Genomic DNA, 16,339 nt, shown 5'->3' with positions numbered 1-16,339 from the left:
AGATAAAGAGTGAATTTGCTAAGCAAGTTTCACTAAGGCATCACTATGAGGAATGGAAATGGAGTTAGGACATTGTGTTAAAAGGATGAACAATGAAGTAACATTTCTGAAAAACTGTAGTTTAGGTGACCTACAGTCTTGGATAGCATTGAACCTATGGGACATTTACCTGTTAGATATAATAGTAACAGAAAAGCAGGGAGAAATTAATGAATTTTGCTAATTAAATTGTCAACTGAAAGAAAAGGGCAGGCTTTGTGACATTTTAACATTCTGCCATAATTTATTTTGTTATATGCATTTGTCATTCTTCAATACGTCTAAATAATTTCAGCCCCAAAGTTCTGACTTGGGTGAAATAAAATTCAAGTGCTGAAATCGGAATCGTGAAGCCTGTACTGGGATCCAAAATTAATACTTATGGAAAAAAATCTAGGAACAGGTGAGTTCTCAAAACCTTAAATTATAGGAGTATTTCTTCATATGCTTTATTAAACCTGTAGGTAGCTAAATTTAGCCAACTGCACTTGAAAATTCTAGAGCTACATTAACAAAATTTATTCCCTCTATTTATTAGTTTTTTTTTTTTCTTAGAGTAAGAAAATGGGTATCTAAGAGAACCCTGGCATTTTACAAAGGTGGTGCTCAAATGTTTTATTAATTCATACATTCTCAGGTAGAATGCAGAACTTTCGACTTTTTCTTGCTGTGCTCCTCTTGGTCTGGTTCTACTGCTGCCATTGCAAAGATGGGAAGCCAGCACACCTTGATCCCTGTTAGGTCAGTTAAGCAGAAGTAAAGAATTTCCCCATGGGAATTTTCTGTTCTGCCACCAGTGGTCAGAGACTTCAAACACAGCCACTGGAAAACCTGTGGCACCCCACCACCTTCTACTGTAATCACACTAGGTTTGAATATAGGGTGAAACAATGGCCCTTTCAGAAACCCCACCCAAAAGGATCTTTCTCTTTCCTCTAAGAATTAATAAATCAGGTTCTTACCTCTCGTGACACCAGCTGGGGTCTTGCAGGCTGGCAGCTGGTCGGTACTGTGAAACAGAAATGGCAGCTCCCTACTTGCTGCTGCACAGAAATCCAGAGCGAAAAGGTGCAGGTGCCTTGAAAGCAGATTTAAACCCTAAGCTGAGAAACGGACTCCCCTCCTGGAAATGAGCATCGGAGGCAGCAGGAATGCTGCAGCACATAAGGGCACCATCCCCTTCTTGCAAGCCTGCCGACCCCATACACTTACCTTGAAGCTTTCCGTGGAGACAGGGCAGACTTGTCACAGGGACATTTTATACGATCTAGTCTGCAGATGCTACAGATGCCTACTCTTTCTTCGGTCAAAAAATTTTTGGCAAACCTTCTTTGGTAAAGCATTGTCTGGCAAACTGAACTAAGGGCATAATTGTCATTTGACATGACTAGATATAATTAGAAAATTTTGCTGTCTTACTGACTATATGAATGCATCTCCTATAAACAATCTGACAAGGGTGTTAAGGAGGGAATCTGGACTAGTCAAGGCACTTAGAGAACTTGGATGCAGGACTTACGGATTCTATTGCTGGCTTTCCCACCGACTCACTGTATGACCCAGGGTGGATTGCTTGGTACGTCTGCACTGTAGATATTCCAGCTGTACAACAGAAAAAAACAGGATGTTAAAACATAAATTAGCATTATTAAAAGCTTTTGGCAGTTATGATGGTAAAATCCTGAAAGCAGTCTAATAGTTCATGGAATTTACAGGCACAACAGAATGGTCAGCCAAACACCACATCCGCGAGAGGCTGGGTTCTACCTGGGATTTTAAGCTGGTGCCTCTGACAGAGATGTGAGGCAGCTTCAGGGATATCAAGAATAGTGCATGCACACACACACAGAGAGGCATGTGCACATGTGCATGTGTGTCTCTCTGTACACACTTGATTGCAAATAAGTGGGAAATTCTCCAAAAAATGTTGTTGTGACCTTGTGCACCACCTTGTTCTATGGGAGGGGTTGTACCTGCTAAGACTTATGCACGTCAGTGCCAGTAAGAGGTGCTTCCTTCTTTTCAGGCAACTTCTTAGCTTATCTAGGTGTTCCCATGTTTATAACCCTAGGAAAGCTAACTTTGATCTAGGAAGAGCCCCCACAGGGTATTTTCTAACCTACAATTGATAGAGAAATCCTCTAGTCAGCCATACCTATAAAAATAATTTGACCTATGCGCAAACAACCCACCTCAGTATGCAGACCCAGATGCTCTGCAGCCAACAGATGCTCAGTCCAGCTCTTCCATTGCATCACAAATATCTTGCACACTTACATGCTCGCACAGTTCCAAAAAACACAGTGATACCTTTACCAGAGCATTGGGGGTGGCAGGCATGCTTTTGCAATGCTGATAGAATGGAGGGAAGCGGGATTTTCTGGTAGTCCTGGAGAGACACAGATTTAGTTTTAGGAAGGGGACACTGTCATGTGAGCTGCTTTAAATCTTGTCAGGTTTAAATACATTCTTCCCCTGGTCATTGGCATTTTGGTTATTGAAAGAGCTCAGTGGATAACACATGGGCAACATTAGGAAAATGGTGCATGGATCTGATGTTATATCCAGCATCAGGCAAAGTCCTGTGCTTGTAAAGCCCGTTCCAAGGAGCTCCTGCTTTGCTGGAGCCCAGACCCAGAGCTCACCGCCGGGCTCCATGCTCAGGGCTTGGCGAGGCTGATGGAAACACCCTGTGCTGTGCCCAGGACGAGCCCAGAGCCAGCCACCAGGTAATGGTGAGCGCATGGGTGCATCTGAAGCCCTGCCTCTCTGGGGTCAGTCACCAAGGGGTGCTGGTGAGGGCACCTCCCTCCAGCGGGACCCAGAGCGCAACTTGTGCCGCCAGCATGGGGCCAGCAGGCTTTGCTCTGAGGGGCTCTTGTGACCGAGTACCCAGGGTGCTGGGGTGCCACGTGGTGCCCAGCAGCCCAGTGGTTACCTGTCCTGGCTGAGGGCAGGACAGAGATGTCCCGGCAGCTCAAAGCCTGGGGTTAAGAAGACGATGCAAGAAAAGCAAGGGACGGCTGAGGGCTCTTCCAGGGCACGAGGGAAGGGGCTCTTCTCCCATCAGGTTGGGGAGAGAGCTCTAGTCTCCCATTCCCAGGGAAGCTCTAACATGTGCAGTGTAAAGGCAGCATCCTGTAAAGGCTGCCGCAGCTACTGTTGCTTTTTTGTGGGGCCCTATTCTCAGCAGTACATAACAAGCCTGTCTTGCGCAGTGCTGTCAGGCTGGGACAGTGCCCTCAGGATGTGCCAGTGCTCAGTTACTCTCACAGTAAAGAAAATCTTTCCTGGTTTTCAAAGGAAACCTCCTATGTTTCGTATTTTGCCCACTGCCTCTTGTCTTGTCACTGGTCACCACTGAAAAGAGCCTGGCTCCATCCTCCACCCTCCCCTCAGGTATTAATATAAATTGCTGGGATCTCCCTGAGCCTGCTCTTCTCCAGGCTGAACAGTCCCAGCTCTCTCAGCCTTTACCCATAGGAGAGGTGCTCCAGGCCCTCAGTCATCTTAGTGGTCCTTTGCTGGATACTCTCCAGTAGCTCTACATCTTTGTCATATCGAGGAGCCCAGGATTGGACACAGCACTCCAGATGTGGCCTCACCAGATCAAGGGGAAGGTTCACCTCCCTCGACCTTCTGGAAAAACTCCTCCTAATGCAGCCCAGGACACCATACACCTTCTTTGCAGCAAAGGCACACTACTGGTTCATGTTCAGCTTGGTGTCCACAGGATCCCCAGGTCATTTTTTTTGCAAAGCTGCTTTCCAGCTCGTCAGCACCCAGCATATGATCTTAAAGGTCTTTTCCAACCTAAATGATCCTTTGATTCTGTATACCGATGCATGGAGGTGTTCCTCCCCAGGTGCAGGGCTTTGCACTCCTTTTGCACTATTGGACCCAGTACTGACCTCTGGGTTTCACCCAACAGGTACCCAGTTGCACACTATCCTTAACACAGAAAACACTTTATGTTAAATGGGCCCTAGAAATGGCAGAGTCACAAAGACTTCAAGTCTTACTACCATGTTTACCAGTATTGATAATTGGGTTAACTAAATCATGTGTGGATTTCCAGCTCAAAACCCTTTGTGACCTTAAAGCAAAGCAAGCAAAGTGCACAGGCACCTCTGCATTCCCCCAGTAAACTCCATGCTTTGCATACATATACGGTAAGATGTCTGTAGGTTCAATATAATGTCCACAGAAGCAAGAATACATACGCTGGCCTAAGGGATCAAACCATTTGCCAACTACTTCAGGGACTTGGCCCTCACTTCACGGCTTCAGGTGGTATATAAATTCTCGGTGAATGTCTACAGGGAAAACACACCTGACAATTGGACTAAGTTTGTGGAGGTTGGAAGACGAGGCAGGAGAAAGTGCAAAAAAGTTTGGGAGAATAACCCAGTGTTCAGTGTTCTAGCGTATGACATAAAGCTCACAAAAAGAAGTGTTTGGTCAGCTGCCATAAGCATCTCTGAAATGGATTCTAAGCTACTGAGCACCTGCTTTGGATTTGTTTTAATCTATAAAGCTCATCTATCCCACCCAGATATCACTTATATGACACTGGCATAGCGGCTTCTTACACGCTTCTTACAAAGAAGCAGTCTCTAATCTGAGGTAGATGATCCAGATTCCACTGTAGTTTAACTCTGTAGATCTCAGTAAATTACATCAGGGAAAACTCTTCCCTGTTTCCTGCATCCAGGCACAGCCAAGGAGAAATCTGTACAGGAAGAAAACTGTTGTAAGAAGTGCAAGCGCCTCAATGCAAAAAGAAAAATGCAACATTCCCTGTCAGCCATTAATTTTCTGTCAGTCCTATTTTCATCTCTTCATGCTGGACTCCACTGGGGCCAGAAGCAAACCACAGCACAGATAAAAGAGAAGAGGCAGACTGAAAGCCACGTCTGGATACAGGCTGTTCTGCAGAGCAATGCAGTGCCGGCAAGGCTCACATTCCCCACGGAGGAGAAAGGATTCAATCATGCTGAAAATAGATCCTTCTTGAGACAGAGTTCAGGCAACGGTCTCACTTTCCGCCAGCCCTTAAGATGTGTATTTTCTTATCCTGATCCCCATGGTTAGCTGAGAGACAAGGAGTGAGAAGGTATTTTTTAGCTAGGCAGCAGACTGAGGAGGGGAAAGGTGCCTACAGACTGCTGTATGTTGGCTAGCAGGAACCTCCCCGTCACGTCCATTCAGGGTCATCAAGCTGAGGTTGTGGAGCCTTTCCCCAAAAAGTGTGGCTAATCTAAGCCATGACTGATCTGACCAACATTGGCAACAGATCCATTTGAAGTGGGAGACTGAACTAAAGACCTCCAGATGTTCCTTTGCAACAGCATCTTTGTGGCTTTAATGTAGAGGTTCCCTTTATCCATCCAAAATAGACAATTGCTCAAAGCTAAGCAGAGAAGGTATCTGCAGCTTCATGTCTTGTGTTAAGAAACAAAATTTTTCCTGGAATCCTGAAAAACAGTTTTTCTTGAGCAGACCACTGGGCATGAACCTTGGATCTCACTGCATTGTTGGAGACAGTTAATTCCATGGAAATGGTTAAAGCACATCCCTCCAGAAAAACAATTCCAGAACACTGCTTCAAGTATGTCATCTAGAAACGTCCTCAGCAGCAGCAGGCTTCAGTAGCTTTCAGTCCTTGAAGAACAGCATGACATGCAGGCAGTCAGAGAACTGTGGTGCTCACTGGGACAGCAAAGCACATCACATCACATCAGAAAGAAGTTCCACCAAGTGAGGAACAACAGGGCAGGAAGAATACAAGAGGATCCTTTTGTTACCAGAGGCTGGACACATTCATGGAGGTAATTGTATGTTGGTAAGTATTTCCCCAGTCCTGTTACAGGAATTTAGGGACCTGGTACAAACCTTTTTCATTCTGAGTCCCTAGGTAACATTTATCAGAAAAAGTCTGTATGATACAGTGAACAGCAGCTAACATCGCCACTGTGTGTTATTTCTGACCATATCATAACATTGAAGGAAATAAGATTATACAATGTCTATTTGTAGTGGGAGTGGACTAGATGAGATGGTCTTTATAGGTTCCTTCCAACCCGAGCCATTCTGTGATTCTGTGTGATTCTCTGAATGGCTGTGCTGGGCGAGACCAAAGGAAAATGTAGGCTTTCTCACACCTGAGACATTTTCATCATCCCAGTCTCCCCAAATACTCACTCTCTGCATGTCCCGCCCACGTGGTGAAGCCTTCTAGAGCACAAACGACCGAAAGGTGGTGAAAAAGTCACGTGACTAGAGCAAAACCAAGGAAGGCACACATGGGAAACAGCAATGTATTTTCTGTGTCATTGCTAATAACAGGACACAGAAGCATAAGCATGTTCTTACTATCTTTCTGTGTAGCCTGAGAAGTCTCTGGCCGTCTCAGTGGCCTACTTGTCCCCCCACATGGAGGCTGTGTCTGAGCACACATCAGAGCTAAAGTGAAATGAAATCATCCCTGCGCAGGTAATTACTGGGGATTATTCTGTCCTGCTCCAACCTAATCAGCTTGCTGAGTGACTGGTCTGCAGACCCTCTTAAAACACTGTACATATTCCATAACATAGAATTTATATATATCTGTTCAGTGCTTATATACACATCTATGCTTGATGTGTTAGCAACTGTCTCTAAACACTGTGTCACATAGATGACAGACTTGGTGACAAGCAGCTTTGCTTGGAGATCCTTCTAAAGTCAGGTTCCTCTCATAACAACCAAATATGAGCTGGTATTGTGAAACTCAAGGATTTTTGTCCGTCTGCTGCATCTGTTACTTGTTTTCAGAGAAATTAGTATATATTCCCTCAAAATCTCCAGACGAACCCCCTGCCTAGTCACTGGTACGAAAGAAACTGATTGCAGGACAAACATCTTCAGAACAAACACCAGTTTCACTTTCTTTTCTTTTGTTCAACAAAACTCCCTCAGGCAAGTGCTATAGCTCTAGGATGCTTCCTAATTAAAGACAGCCTGATGCTGTTTCAAGCTATCTTCTCCCTTCCATTACTAGTGTTATCTGATAAACAGCGCTTGAGGAAAGGGGGTTTTATAGCAATTTCAGTGCCAAGCATTGGGATCAGCCTGCTCCTGCGGAGGGAGGTAGAAGTAGCTGAGCTTGAACAGGTAAGTGTAGGAAGATAGTTGACTTTCCAGGCTTGCTGCTGCTGCGATAGGTGCGGAAAAGCTGTGGCTGTGGCTTCTGGGAACAGCTGTTTAGCACTACCCACTGCTCCAGTGTGCCTTCCCATGGTGGGCATCTGGGAAGATGCTCTGCATCTTGCAGAGCTCTGGCATAGGCAAAGCCATTTTGCTGTGACCATTATGTGAATACATCCCCTGCTTCTGAAAATTGCTGCCTAAAGAAGACTTTTCTTAAACAGTAGGGTTTTTTTTTTAACCTCCCTTCTTTCCCTTTTCCCAGGTCTTCAGAGACTTTTACTCCCATATAATATGCTTTTCCAGCTGCCACACAGAACTTACCTTCAGCCCATTTGAGAGGGTATGAAACAGCAGCTGTGCATCCATATTCCAGCTGAAAACAATCAAGATCTGTGAGGCTTGCTCAGCTGTGAGAAAGCCAGAGCAGAAAAAAAAAAAAACAACCAAACCCTGTCATGCACAGATAGTCTCATAGATTTGAGAACAAGCAGCCAGCCATATCAGCCTAGAGCAAAGGACCAGCTGGTATTATGTGCATGAGTATACGCTGGATACTTGGTGAAAATCCAATTTAACTTTTTCCATATTATTTAAAATATTATGTAAGCATATCGTCTTCCCACCTGGTTGTTCCTTTTCCAAAGTGAAAGGTCACAGTCTGGACAGCTTGTCTCTCCAGTGCTCCCATCAATTTTGTTGTCTTTCTCTGTGCACTTCCTAATTGCACAGGCCAAAACTGCAGACAGCATGTGGTTTGTGGGCCTGGTAGAATGATTTCTGTTTTTGTTCTTAGCTGATCCTAATAATTCCTAATATTCTGTTTGCCTTTTGTGGCCACCAATGAGCACCGACTGATGTTTGGAGGCAACTATTATTTACTATTCTGGTGGCCTTCCTATCTCCTAATCCTGGTCATTTTGAGAGACAGAATTCCTATAGGGTTTGGTCTATGTATGGTTCAGAGTAATTGTATGGACAGAGAAGTTGATATTCTATTTCATCTGCACAAAGAGGTTTTACAACTGATGATCAGACAGCCTGCCTTACAAGGGTGACATCTTTCAGCAAAATAACAGTGGGTGAGACTCAAGAGCAGCACAGCCCTTCTAACAGAGCAGCAGAGAGACAGGTAAATTAGCCAACTTGTACGTGGAGGTGAGCAGCTCTTCACTGAGTGTCAGACTTGTGCCATTACTCGGACTCCTCACACTCGCAGAAAACACCAGCGAAAGAGGTGACATTCAGGATGCCTTTTCTATCACCCACCAAAAGCAGCTGAGGGGCTCCTGTTACAGAGCAGGGGAGTGGGGTGGGCAGGCTAAGATGCCTCTGGGTAAGACAAAGAAAAAAGAGAGCAAGTGGCAAAAGGGGGAGGGAAGGAAAATCAGGATTAGGTGCATAATATTAGCACTAGCAACAACTGTACCCTAAAAAAGAGACCAATGAGTTGATATGTTCTTAGGCTGACACTCATCTGTGACAGATGCACAAATTCCACTTCTGGGCAGATTTCAGTGCTGTAAATGGAAATATACTGGTGTGGAATTTGTATTAACTTGTTTACTTTAAGCATTAGACTCCTCAAGGGTAAAACAGCCCACCGGGTTACCATAGGATTTTCTGAGTGCCAGAGTCACTGCAATGAAGTTACCAACAGGATACATAGAAGAATTTTCTAGTGACATTTTCCGAACTAACTTTTTACATTACAGAAAAGTTCCTTTTGCATCCACAGGAAATTTGTCAACAGTCTCATTATTTTATGTTGGCGGACAGATTTCCTTGGTGGTCAGCCTAAACATTTCCTGAATTTCTCTCTGCATCCATCTGAGAAGCGGAGGGAAGGCTATAAGTCCCTGCTCCCCCTGATTTGAAAGGCAAATCAGTTGTGTAAACAGCTCCAGCAGAAGACAACAAGAGCAATGTGCCACCAGACAGCCAGCAACCAGGGTGTTTCACATCTCAATCAGGACAGTGGCCTGAGAAAACATATACTAAGTTTTCTGCAGCTCAAGATGCAGTGCCAACTTCACTCCACTGCTTTGCTGAGCAACGCAGGCCTATGTTGCCTTCCTTCCAAATCAGTCCCTCAGGTCCCTCAAAGCACCCACTGCTCCCTGAGAAGTGCCTCCAGGTGGCCAGTGACCTGTGGGGTGCAAGGTCTCAGAGCAGAGCCATCCCGTGACCCCACACCGCTGTCTGCCTCACACGTTGGTTAAGCTTGGACTGTACCACTCCGGGCTGCACTCCCGAAGTCTTCCTCTGTGCTGAACTGCATTTCTCCACCAGTACCGTGCTGCCACTGGGGCTCTGCTGCTGGCAAGGGGGTAGGGGGAGGCAGACCACAGCCATGAGACCCTAACAGCAAGGCTCAGGTGGTTCCTCCTCTCCTGGGGCTCCTGACAGGAACTAACAGCGTGAACTCTTGAATTTGACTTCACTTACAAAAAGTTTCTGAAGGGGAATGTTTTAGCTATTTGCTCTACTATTACTTGAAAGCTGCATTTGTGCTCAGGAGCTCCCTGGCCATCCATACGGGACAGCAGTTCTATATGAGCCCATCAGCTGCATCTATTTTAAACTTTCTCTCCGAGATGTTCGTTTATGGCCACTACGGACTGATGTTTTTCTCAAGACCTTTGCACAAGCCCTTATCAGGTGACAGGCAGCAGCACTCCACAGATAGAGTGTCAATGCAAAATGACCCTCATTCTCCATAAAGCAGTGAGCAATTCATCTTCCTCACATCAGTGTTCCACTTTGATCCTGATAATCCAGCAAGCTTTATAGCAGTGGCTGTCAGTGGGGATATTTTTCCCCAGCCTCTGCTCCTCCTGCACACATCCCTCCCCAGCTCAGAACCACTAATCCATTCCTTTCCTTGTTACGTATCTACCACCTCCTCCCAGGATAGGCAGGAGCACTTAGCACTGCTCAAAGATACTTGGGTTCTGCTCCCATCTTCTCCTCCACTTCAAGGCTGGTTGTTGGTTTTTTCTCTTGGAAGATTTTTCAAAAAAACTTGTGCACAAGATAGGTCCCTGTGGAGTGGGCCACAGCAGCAACTCAAAACTTGAGCCGCTCTGCGCCATCCCTATCCACTTACCCCCTGCCAGAGAGAGCTCCTGTTGGCGATGGACATCAACCCAGGCTGCCTCCCCTGCCTGGGGAGCCGGCTGGGGCAGCTGAGCTCTGGCTGTGCTTGGGCGTTCCAGGCTCCAGCTGAGGACTACAAGTAGTCCCTCAAGTCTTCAAATGCCTGGGAAGGCACAGCTGCTCACTGCCTCCTCCCAATACAGCTAGTGCTCCTGGGTTTGGGAGATGTTGCCCGAGGATGCTTCCTTCTCTGAAGTGCAGCGAGCTCCCCACAGCTTGGTGCATTGGCTTGAGCGATGAGACATGTATGTGCCATGTGCAGTAGCAATGAAACAACATGCCACTTTACAGATAAATAGAGTAAATAATTTCTTAGAAAGTAAAATTCAGCTTTACAAAGGTCTCACAAGGTGGGTTTCGAGTTAGGTTGTCATTTACAGATTAACATTATAGTGTTTCCCAGCAGTTTCCCCTCAGATTTTTCCTGGCCTTTCCTCCCCAAACCTGATGCTGAGTTGTCATTTCTTCCACCCCTGCATCCTGCACTACCATACCACTTAGCACTTTTCCTCACGTATGTCTCACGCTCTTCCTCCCAGACTCCTCCCTACATGCCTCAGCACCATTTCATAGGATCACAGAATCATTCAGGTTGGAAAAGACCTTTAAGGTCATCAAGTCCAACCATTAACCCAGCACTGCCAAGTCCATCACTAAACCATGTCCCTAAGCACCACATCTATGCATTTTTTTAACACCTCCAGGGATGACAATTCCACCACTTCCCTGGGCAGCCTTTTCCAATACCTGACCACCCTTTCAGTGAAGAAGTTTTTTTCCTAATGTCCAATCTAAACCTCCCCAGCGCAACCTGTGGCCATTTCTTCTTGTCCTGTCGCTTGTTCTCTGGGAGAAGAGACTGACCCCCACTTGCCTACAGTCAAGCAGCTGTAAAGATCAAGAAAGTGCCCCCTGAACCTCAGCCATCAACCCTACCTTAGCACTTAGCACTGTGATTACTCCTACTTCCACCTTCTCCCACTTACCAGCTTATTAATTTTTTCTGCAACAAGAGTCACCTGAAGGTGAGTTCAGCTGATTGCAATCACACTTAATGCACTGGGGCCTCAGCCTTCTATTCGATCTGAACAAGTTCATGAGCTGCTACTGCTCCACTTGGCTGAGAGGGGGGATGTGGCTTTCTGCAACACTGCTGGTCCTGGTGCAAGCTTAGAGCAAGCCCTGCCTCTGCCTTCCTCGCCAGGGAAGGGATTCGTGGACTGCAGCCTCTTCCTGATCAGCAATAAACAGGTTTTCAGGTCCACAAGCATTTCATTAATTCGCTGCTTTACAGGGGAAGCAATGCCCCCATCCACCCCAAGCTGAGCCCCAAATGGCCGCTGGAAGCACCTGGGTGGCTGCTGTGTTCCCCGGGGCACAGCACGTCCCAGGAGGGCACGGCGAGCACCCGGGTGCTGGTCTAGCACAGCCTCATTGCACCGACTGCAGAGGGGCCGCTTTGATTTATATTCTTACCGGGGAGAGCACAATCAGGCCTGCTTCTGATCTTTAGCATTGCAGCTGGGAAAGGAGCTGTGCTGGAGCAAGTCCCTCTGCGGTAAGAATAGTATCTGCCGTCTTAGGACACAACCCAGTTGTCCAGCTCCTACATGGCAGCACGTCGTGCTGAGATATAGAAGGCAACCTACCCGCTGAGGAATGTCTTCGAGTGCTATTAGTGGAAGCGTATCATCCACACCAACAGGCGTGACCCCGCACAGGAGCCTTGCAAGAGCGGGGCTATTTTGAGCTTTTGACACCGAGGATGAAGGGAGACAAATGACGGGCTGATCCTCTTGGCATGGGCCACCTCCACAGCTCTCTGTGGCCTTGTCTCCTCCTTGGGGCATGACCCTCGTGAAGGCTGGTGGGTGATTTGGTGGGACGTCAGAGCCCAGGAGGGAGCTGTGCATTTGCCGGGGGCGCAAGGCCAGGCCTCAGTCCCCTCAGCGCTGCCCAGACGTGCTTATGGCAAGTCCTGCCTGAGGGTGTGCACCTGTCCCCGAGCTTCGGGCACACGGCTGCCTGCTTTATTCGCAAGCACAGCCTCGAGAGCCAGAGCGATGCCAGGGGATGTGTAACTGCGCACAAGTGAAACACAAATCTGTTGCATCCAAGAGCGTATTCACCTCCTACCACCTGAAGCACTCTACCTCTGCATGGCTCTTTGGCATCTTGGATGTTTGAGAGGCCTCTTTCCCTCTTTCTAGCTGTCAGAAATCCCCTCCCCATTTTATTCCCGTCCCTTTAACATTCTCTTTCTTTTTCTGGTATGGGTTTCTTTCAGTCCAATTTATTTTTTACTTCTGTTTCATTTTTGTCACTTTGTGAAAACTGGACGTGCACATTAAGCTTTCTGGGGTAAAACAAACCATTCTCTCAGAGAGAAGTTTTCCAGCTGGATCAACTGGCCAAGTCAGTCTCCTTTGGGACTCCACATTCAGCCAGACTAATGCACAGTAGCATTAGCAGGCAGGAACAAGTGGCCAGGGGAATGAATGTATATTAAGTAGTTTACAAAGTGCTGCCACTAAATGCAACCCCACACACCCTTAGGGGATGGATCTGAGGCTAGCTTTTGGAAGAAGGCTCCTTGGCACAGTCCCAGCCTTCTCAGCCATTCTCAGGCATGTCCAGCCCTCCTGCAGATGAAGACTTAGTTGATTCAGCTGGCAGACCAGAGCACAACTGGTCGTTCATGGGCAAGTTATTTTTCCAGCAGCCTAATGAGTTAAACTGACTCCTCCTACAATCCCCAGCAATCTGGCTTTTCCAGGCATCTCTGTGCTCGTTGGGCATCTTCCTGTGTCTATCACAAGCTAGTACAGCTTGGTATGGGCAATGTGAACAGCCCCTCCTCAGCTGCTCACCTGACAATCAGGCTGGCGATAAAGAGAAAGGCTTTGCCTGCACATCTTGGTGCCATGTATGAGGCTCAGGTTCTGAAAAATTAACATTTGATTCTAGTTCCCCACAATCTCAGACCCAGAACAATGGATAGAGGCCCCTTTTGAAAGGATCATGGTGTGGGGACAGTTTTTGAGGAAACTAATGCCTAGTCTGAGAAGGTTTATCAAAGTTACAGGTTTCTCAGACAATCTGAAGATCTTGCAGCTCATCAACTCAGTATTTAATGAGGTTATTTTTTGGACAGAGTGATAGGATAGGAAAGCTTGGGCCATTGCATAACAATCATTATCAAATATTCCTAAAGAAATGTGAAAATCCCTTTGTAACTAGAGCAGTCATTCACAGACCTCTGGAGAACAAGGTGAGAGGAGAAATCGGTAACCCCAAACCCTGCTCAACCTGGCAATAGTTCTATCTCAGGCTGGGAATCTGAGGGCAAAAGTTAAATGTTTGAGCAAATCGGAATCCCTGTGCTGGTGTTTCCAGATGATCTGCTTCCCAGGTCTTGGGACAGAGTGAGCAACTTGACTGATGACAACAGAGTTGGTCTGCAAGCTCTCTGGTTTGAGGACCCAAGTAAGGAAGTGCCACAGGCTTTACAGCATCTTGGCATTTGACTCATTCATAATGAGCAGTTGTGAAGGTTGAGAATAATAATCAAAGCATTAAACATGATTGTCCCAGTGGGCTCAGAGAAATACTGCACAAGTGTGATGCTTGCACAGACTTGCTAACTCAGGAACATGGCAACTCCTCAGTGTCCTGGAGTGTGGATTTGAGACAGGACACAAGAAGATATGCCTGAATGCAGGAGATAAAAATGAGATGCCCAACTTTCTTGATCTCACCTGCAATCCTGTAATGCCCCAGCTATTAAAGGATGCCAAGGAAATTTTCAGTAACTGAGACACCTTCTACCAATATCATATGCTCTAAATCTTACAACTGGAAAAAAAAAAGAAAGAAAAAAAAGAGAAAAAAAAAAAAGAAAATGCCACTGGTGGCCTAAACTACCTAGAAAGGGATGCTCTGCGGTACACTCTGACAACAACCCCAGCAGCAACAACCAGACCTAGATTTAGCAAGGAACCCCTGAGAGACTCCTCTTTGTGACACTAAACTACTGTGCGAAGCTAATGAAACAGCATGTCCAACCAGAAGCTGTGAGGTCAGAACCCAGACAACACGTGGAAGCAATGCAGACACTGTCCCAATGATTCTGAGACTTACTCCCACACTTGGGGAGCCCAGCCTGCAGTACCAGTCAATCCAGTCAGTGATCACAAGTTCATTAGCAGCCACATAAAGGAAGAAGCAATGGGTAGGGTCCTGTGAGACCCATCCTAGAGTGCAGACTAAAGAGCTCAAACAAACTGAGCTTGTGTTTGTGAATAACAGAAGGGCCCAGGCAGCAGGGAGAACGGACGGTGCCGAGTAAAACATCTCTGCTAGAAAATACATTGCAATCAGCTTTTACTAGAATAAATGAAAGATCAGACACTTCTAAAGCATGTGTACATTGTGTTTTCACTGGGGCCAGAGTGGAGTGATGGGGGTGTGGAGGGGGTTTTGGACGTGATGACCTCCAGAGATTCTTTCCAACCTCAACCATTGTGTAATATGTGGAAAAAAAGAGAAACATCAGAGGCCTTCAAACTCCTGGAGTCCAAGCAGTGATAGGGTGATAGACTGCTCTGTCAGTTGGCTTTGCTGTGCTCTGCAGGCATGGCAGTGCCTTTGCCAACGTGGGAAGCCATGCCACACCACCTTAGTTTACGTAGTGGTTCCTAGGTGGTACCTCCGGTACTGAGCTCTCGAGGTTTTGCTCTCAAACTGAGATACCATTCATAGTTCATGCAACCTGGACTGGAGATGTGAATCTCCAGGTTATCTGATGCAAGGAAGTGATGTACTAATAGGCTGCAACAGGGGGCTGTTTGTTTGGACAAGGCTGTGTTCAGCAGTGGGTCCTACCTACAGTACAGCTCTACCCCCGCTTTCTGCACACCGAAGTAAGACCGCAGGTCAGGTGGGCCAGATGTGCCTGGCATGTAGGATCTCAGCGGTGCTGCACATGAGGGAACTGTTGACCTGGTGTGGTGCCAGCTAAGTGACTAAGGCTCCTGATTATTTTGTGGTAATGGAAGAAACAGGTCCGCCATCCAACAGGAGCAGTGAAGCTAGGCATGAATGCTGTAATTTTGTTCGCACTGCATTTTTAACATACCACATCTGCTCATACAGTAGTTTATCCTCTGCTTCATTTAACAAGGTCTGGATATCTGCTTTCAAGCAGGAGGTACGGAGGAAGCCTGTAGAACACCTAGATTTTAAGGCCAGGACAAAATTGCTCAAACACGATCATAGCAGCAGTAAGACTTGAACCCACAGTTTTGACTATGCTTAACTTACAAAGAAAATTACTCTCATTCCTGAGCACCAACATTTGGAGCATCTAAAGTTGCAGATATCTACTTTATTGACACTGGTAGAGCAAAGTGACAGAAAATGTTTTTGTTCATCAGTAAATGGAAGAGTACTTCCTACCAGTGTAGCTCTAGCTACTGCAAATCCACAGCTGGAAAGGCACTTTATTTAAGTTCCAGTTATCCCAGACGAAGCTCATTTTTCACTTCCTAACACCACCTGGAATGGAGAGACTTTGTTTAGTCCACACATGTCCAGATGAGTCTTTTGATCCCTAAAATCACCTGTCTCAATGCACCATCCAGCCAGGACGTGCAAGTGAAGCCCAGGTCAAGGTAGCGGTGTCTGTAACTCTTAAGACCACACATCACCAAATGTCATGCTGTCGGACTGATGGACCGAAATGGAGAACCTGTTGGCTCTTCTGAAGTGCACTGCTCAAACAACCTGCACCCCTGTCCTCTGGGACTAGAAGTATCCCAGCATTTCCAGAAATGAATGTAAAGCATGGAAGGGAGTAAAAGGATGCATTGACCCACTGGGCAGAAAGTTGCCCATAGTCAGTATGTTCAACCCGCCTTTACCTGGGGGTGCCCAATAGGATATATCTGAAATC

At 46.5% G+C, this 16,339-nt stretch overlaps 1 protein-coding gene across 3 annotated transcripts in view; it reads right to left on the bottom strand.

The window, feature by feature from the left end:
• Window positions 1-2,244: 2,244 nt before the first annotated feature.
• Window positions 2,245-16,339, bottom strand: part of MYH3 (myosin-3) — a 48,416-nt gene continuing 34,321 nt past the window's right edge. For 2 of the 3 annotated variants that reach the window (XM_055723638.1, XM_055723623.1), the window contains one exon: window positions 2,245-2,428. In XM_055723638.1, coding sequence (XP_055579613.1) covers window positions 2,294-2,428 — 135 coding nt within the window. In that variant the 3' untranslated portion in view covers window positions 2,245-2,293. Of the gene's footprint in view, window positions 2,429-14,306; window positions 15,943-16,339 lie in introns of those variants that run through there. The other variant, XM_055723631.1, reaches the window with a different exon arrangement.

This window comes from Falco cherrug, chromosome 1, assembly GCF_023634085.1.
Source record: "Falco cherrug isolate bFalChe1 chromosome 1, bFalChe1.pri, whole genome shotgun sequence".
NCBI classification, from domain to species: domain Eukaryota; kingdom Metazoa; phylum Chordata; class Aves; order Falconiformes; family Falconidae; genus Falco; species Falco cherrug.
This window is presented reverse-complemented; position numbering and strand designations above follow the sequence as displayed.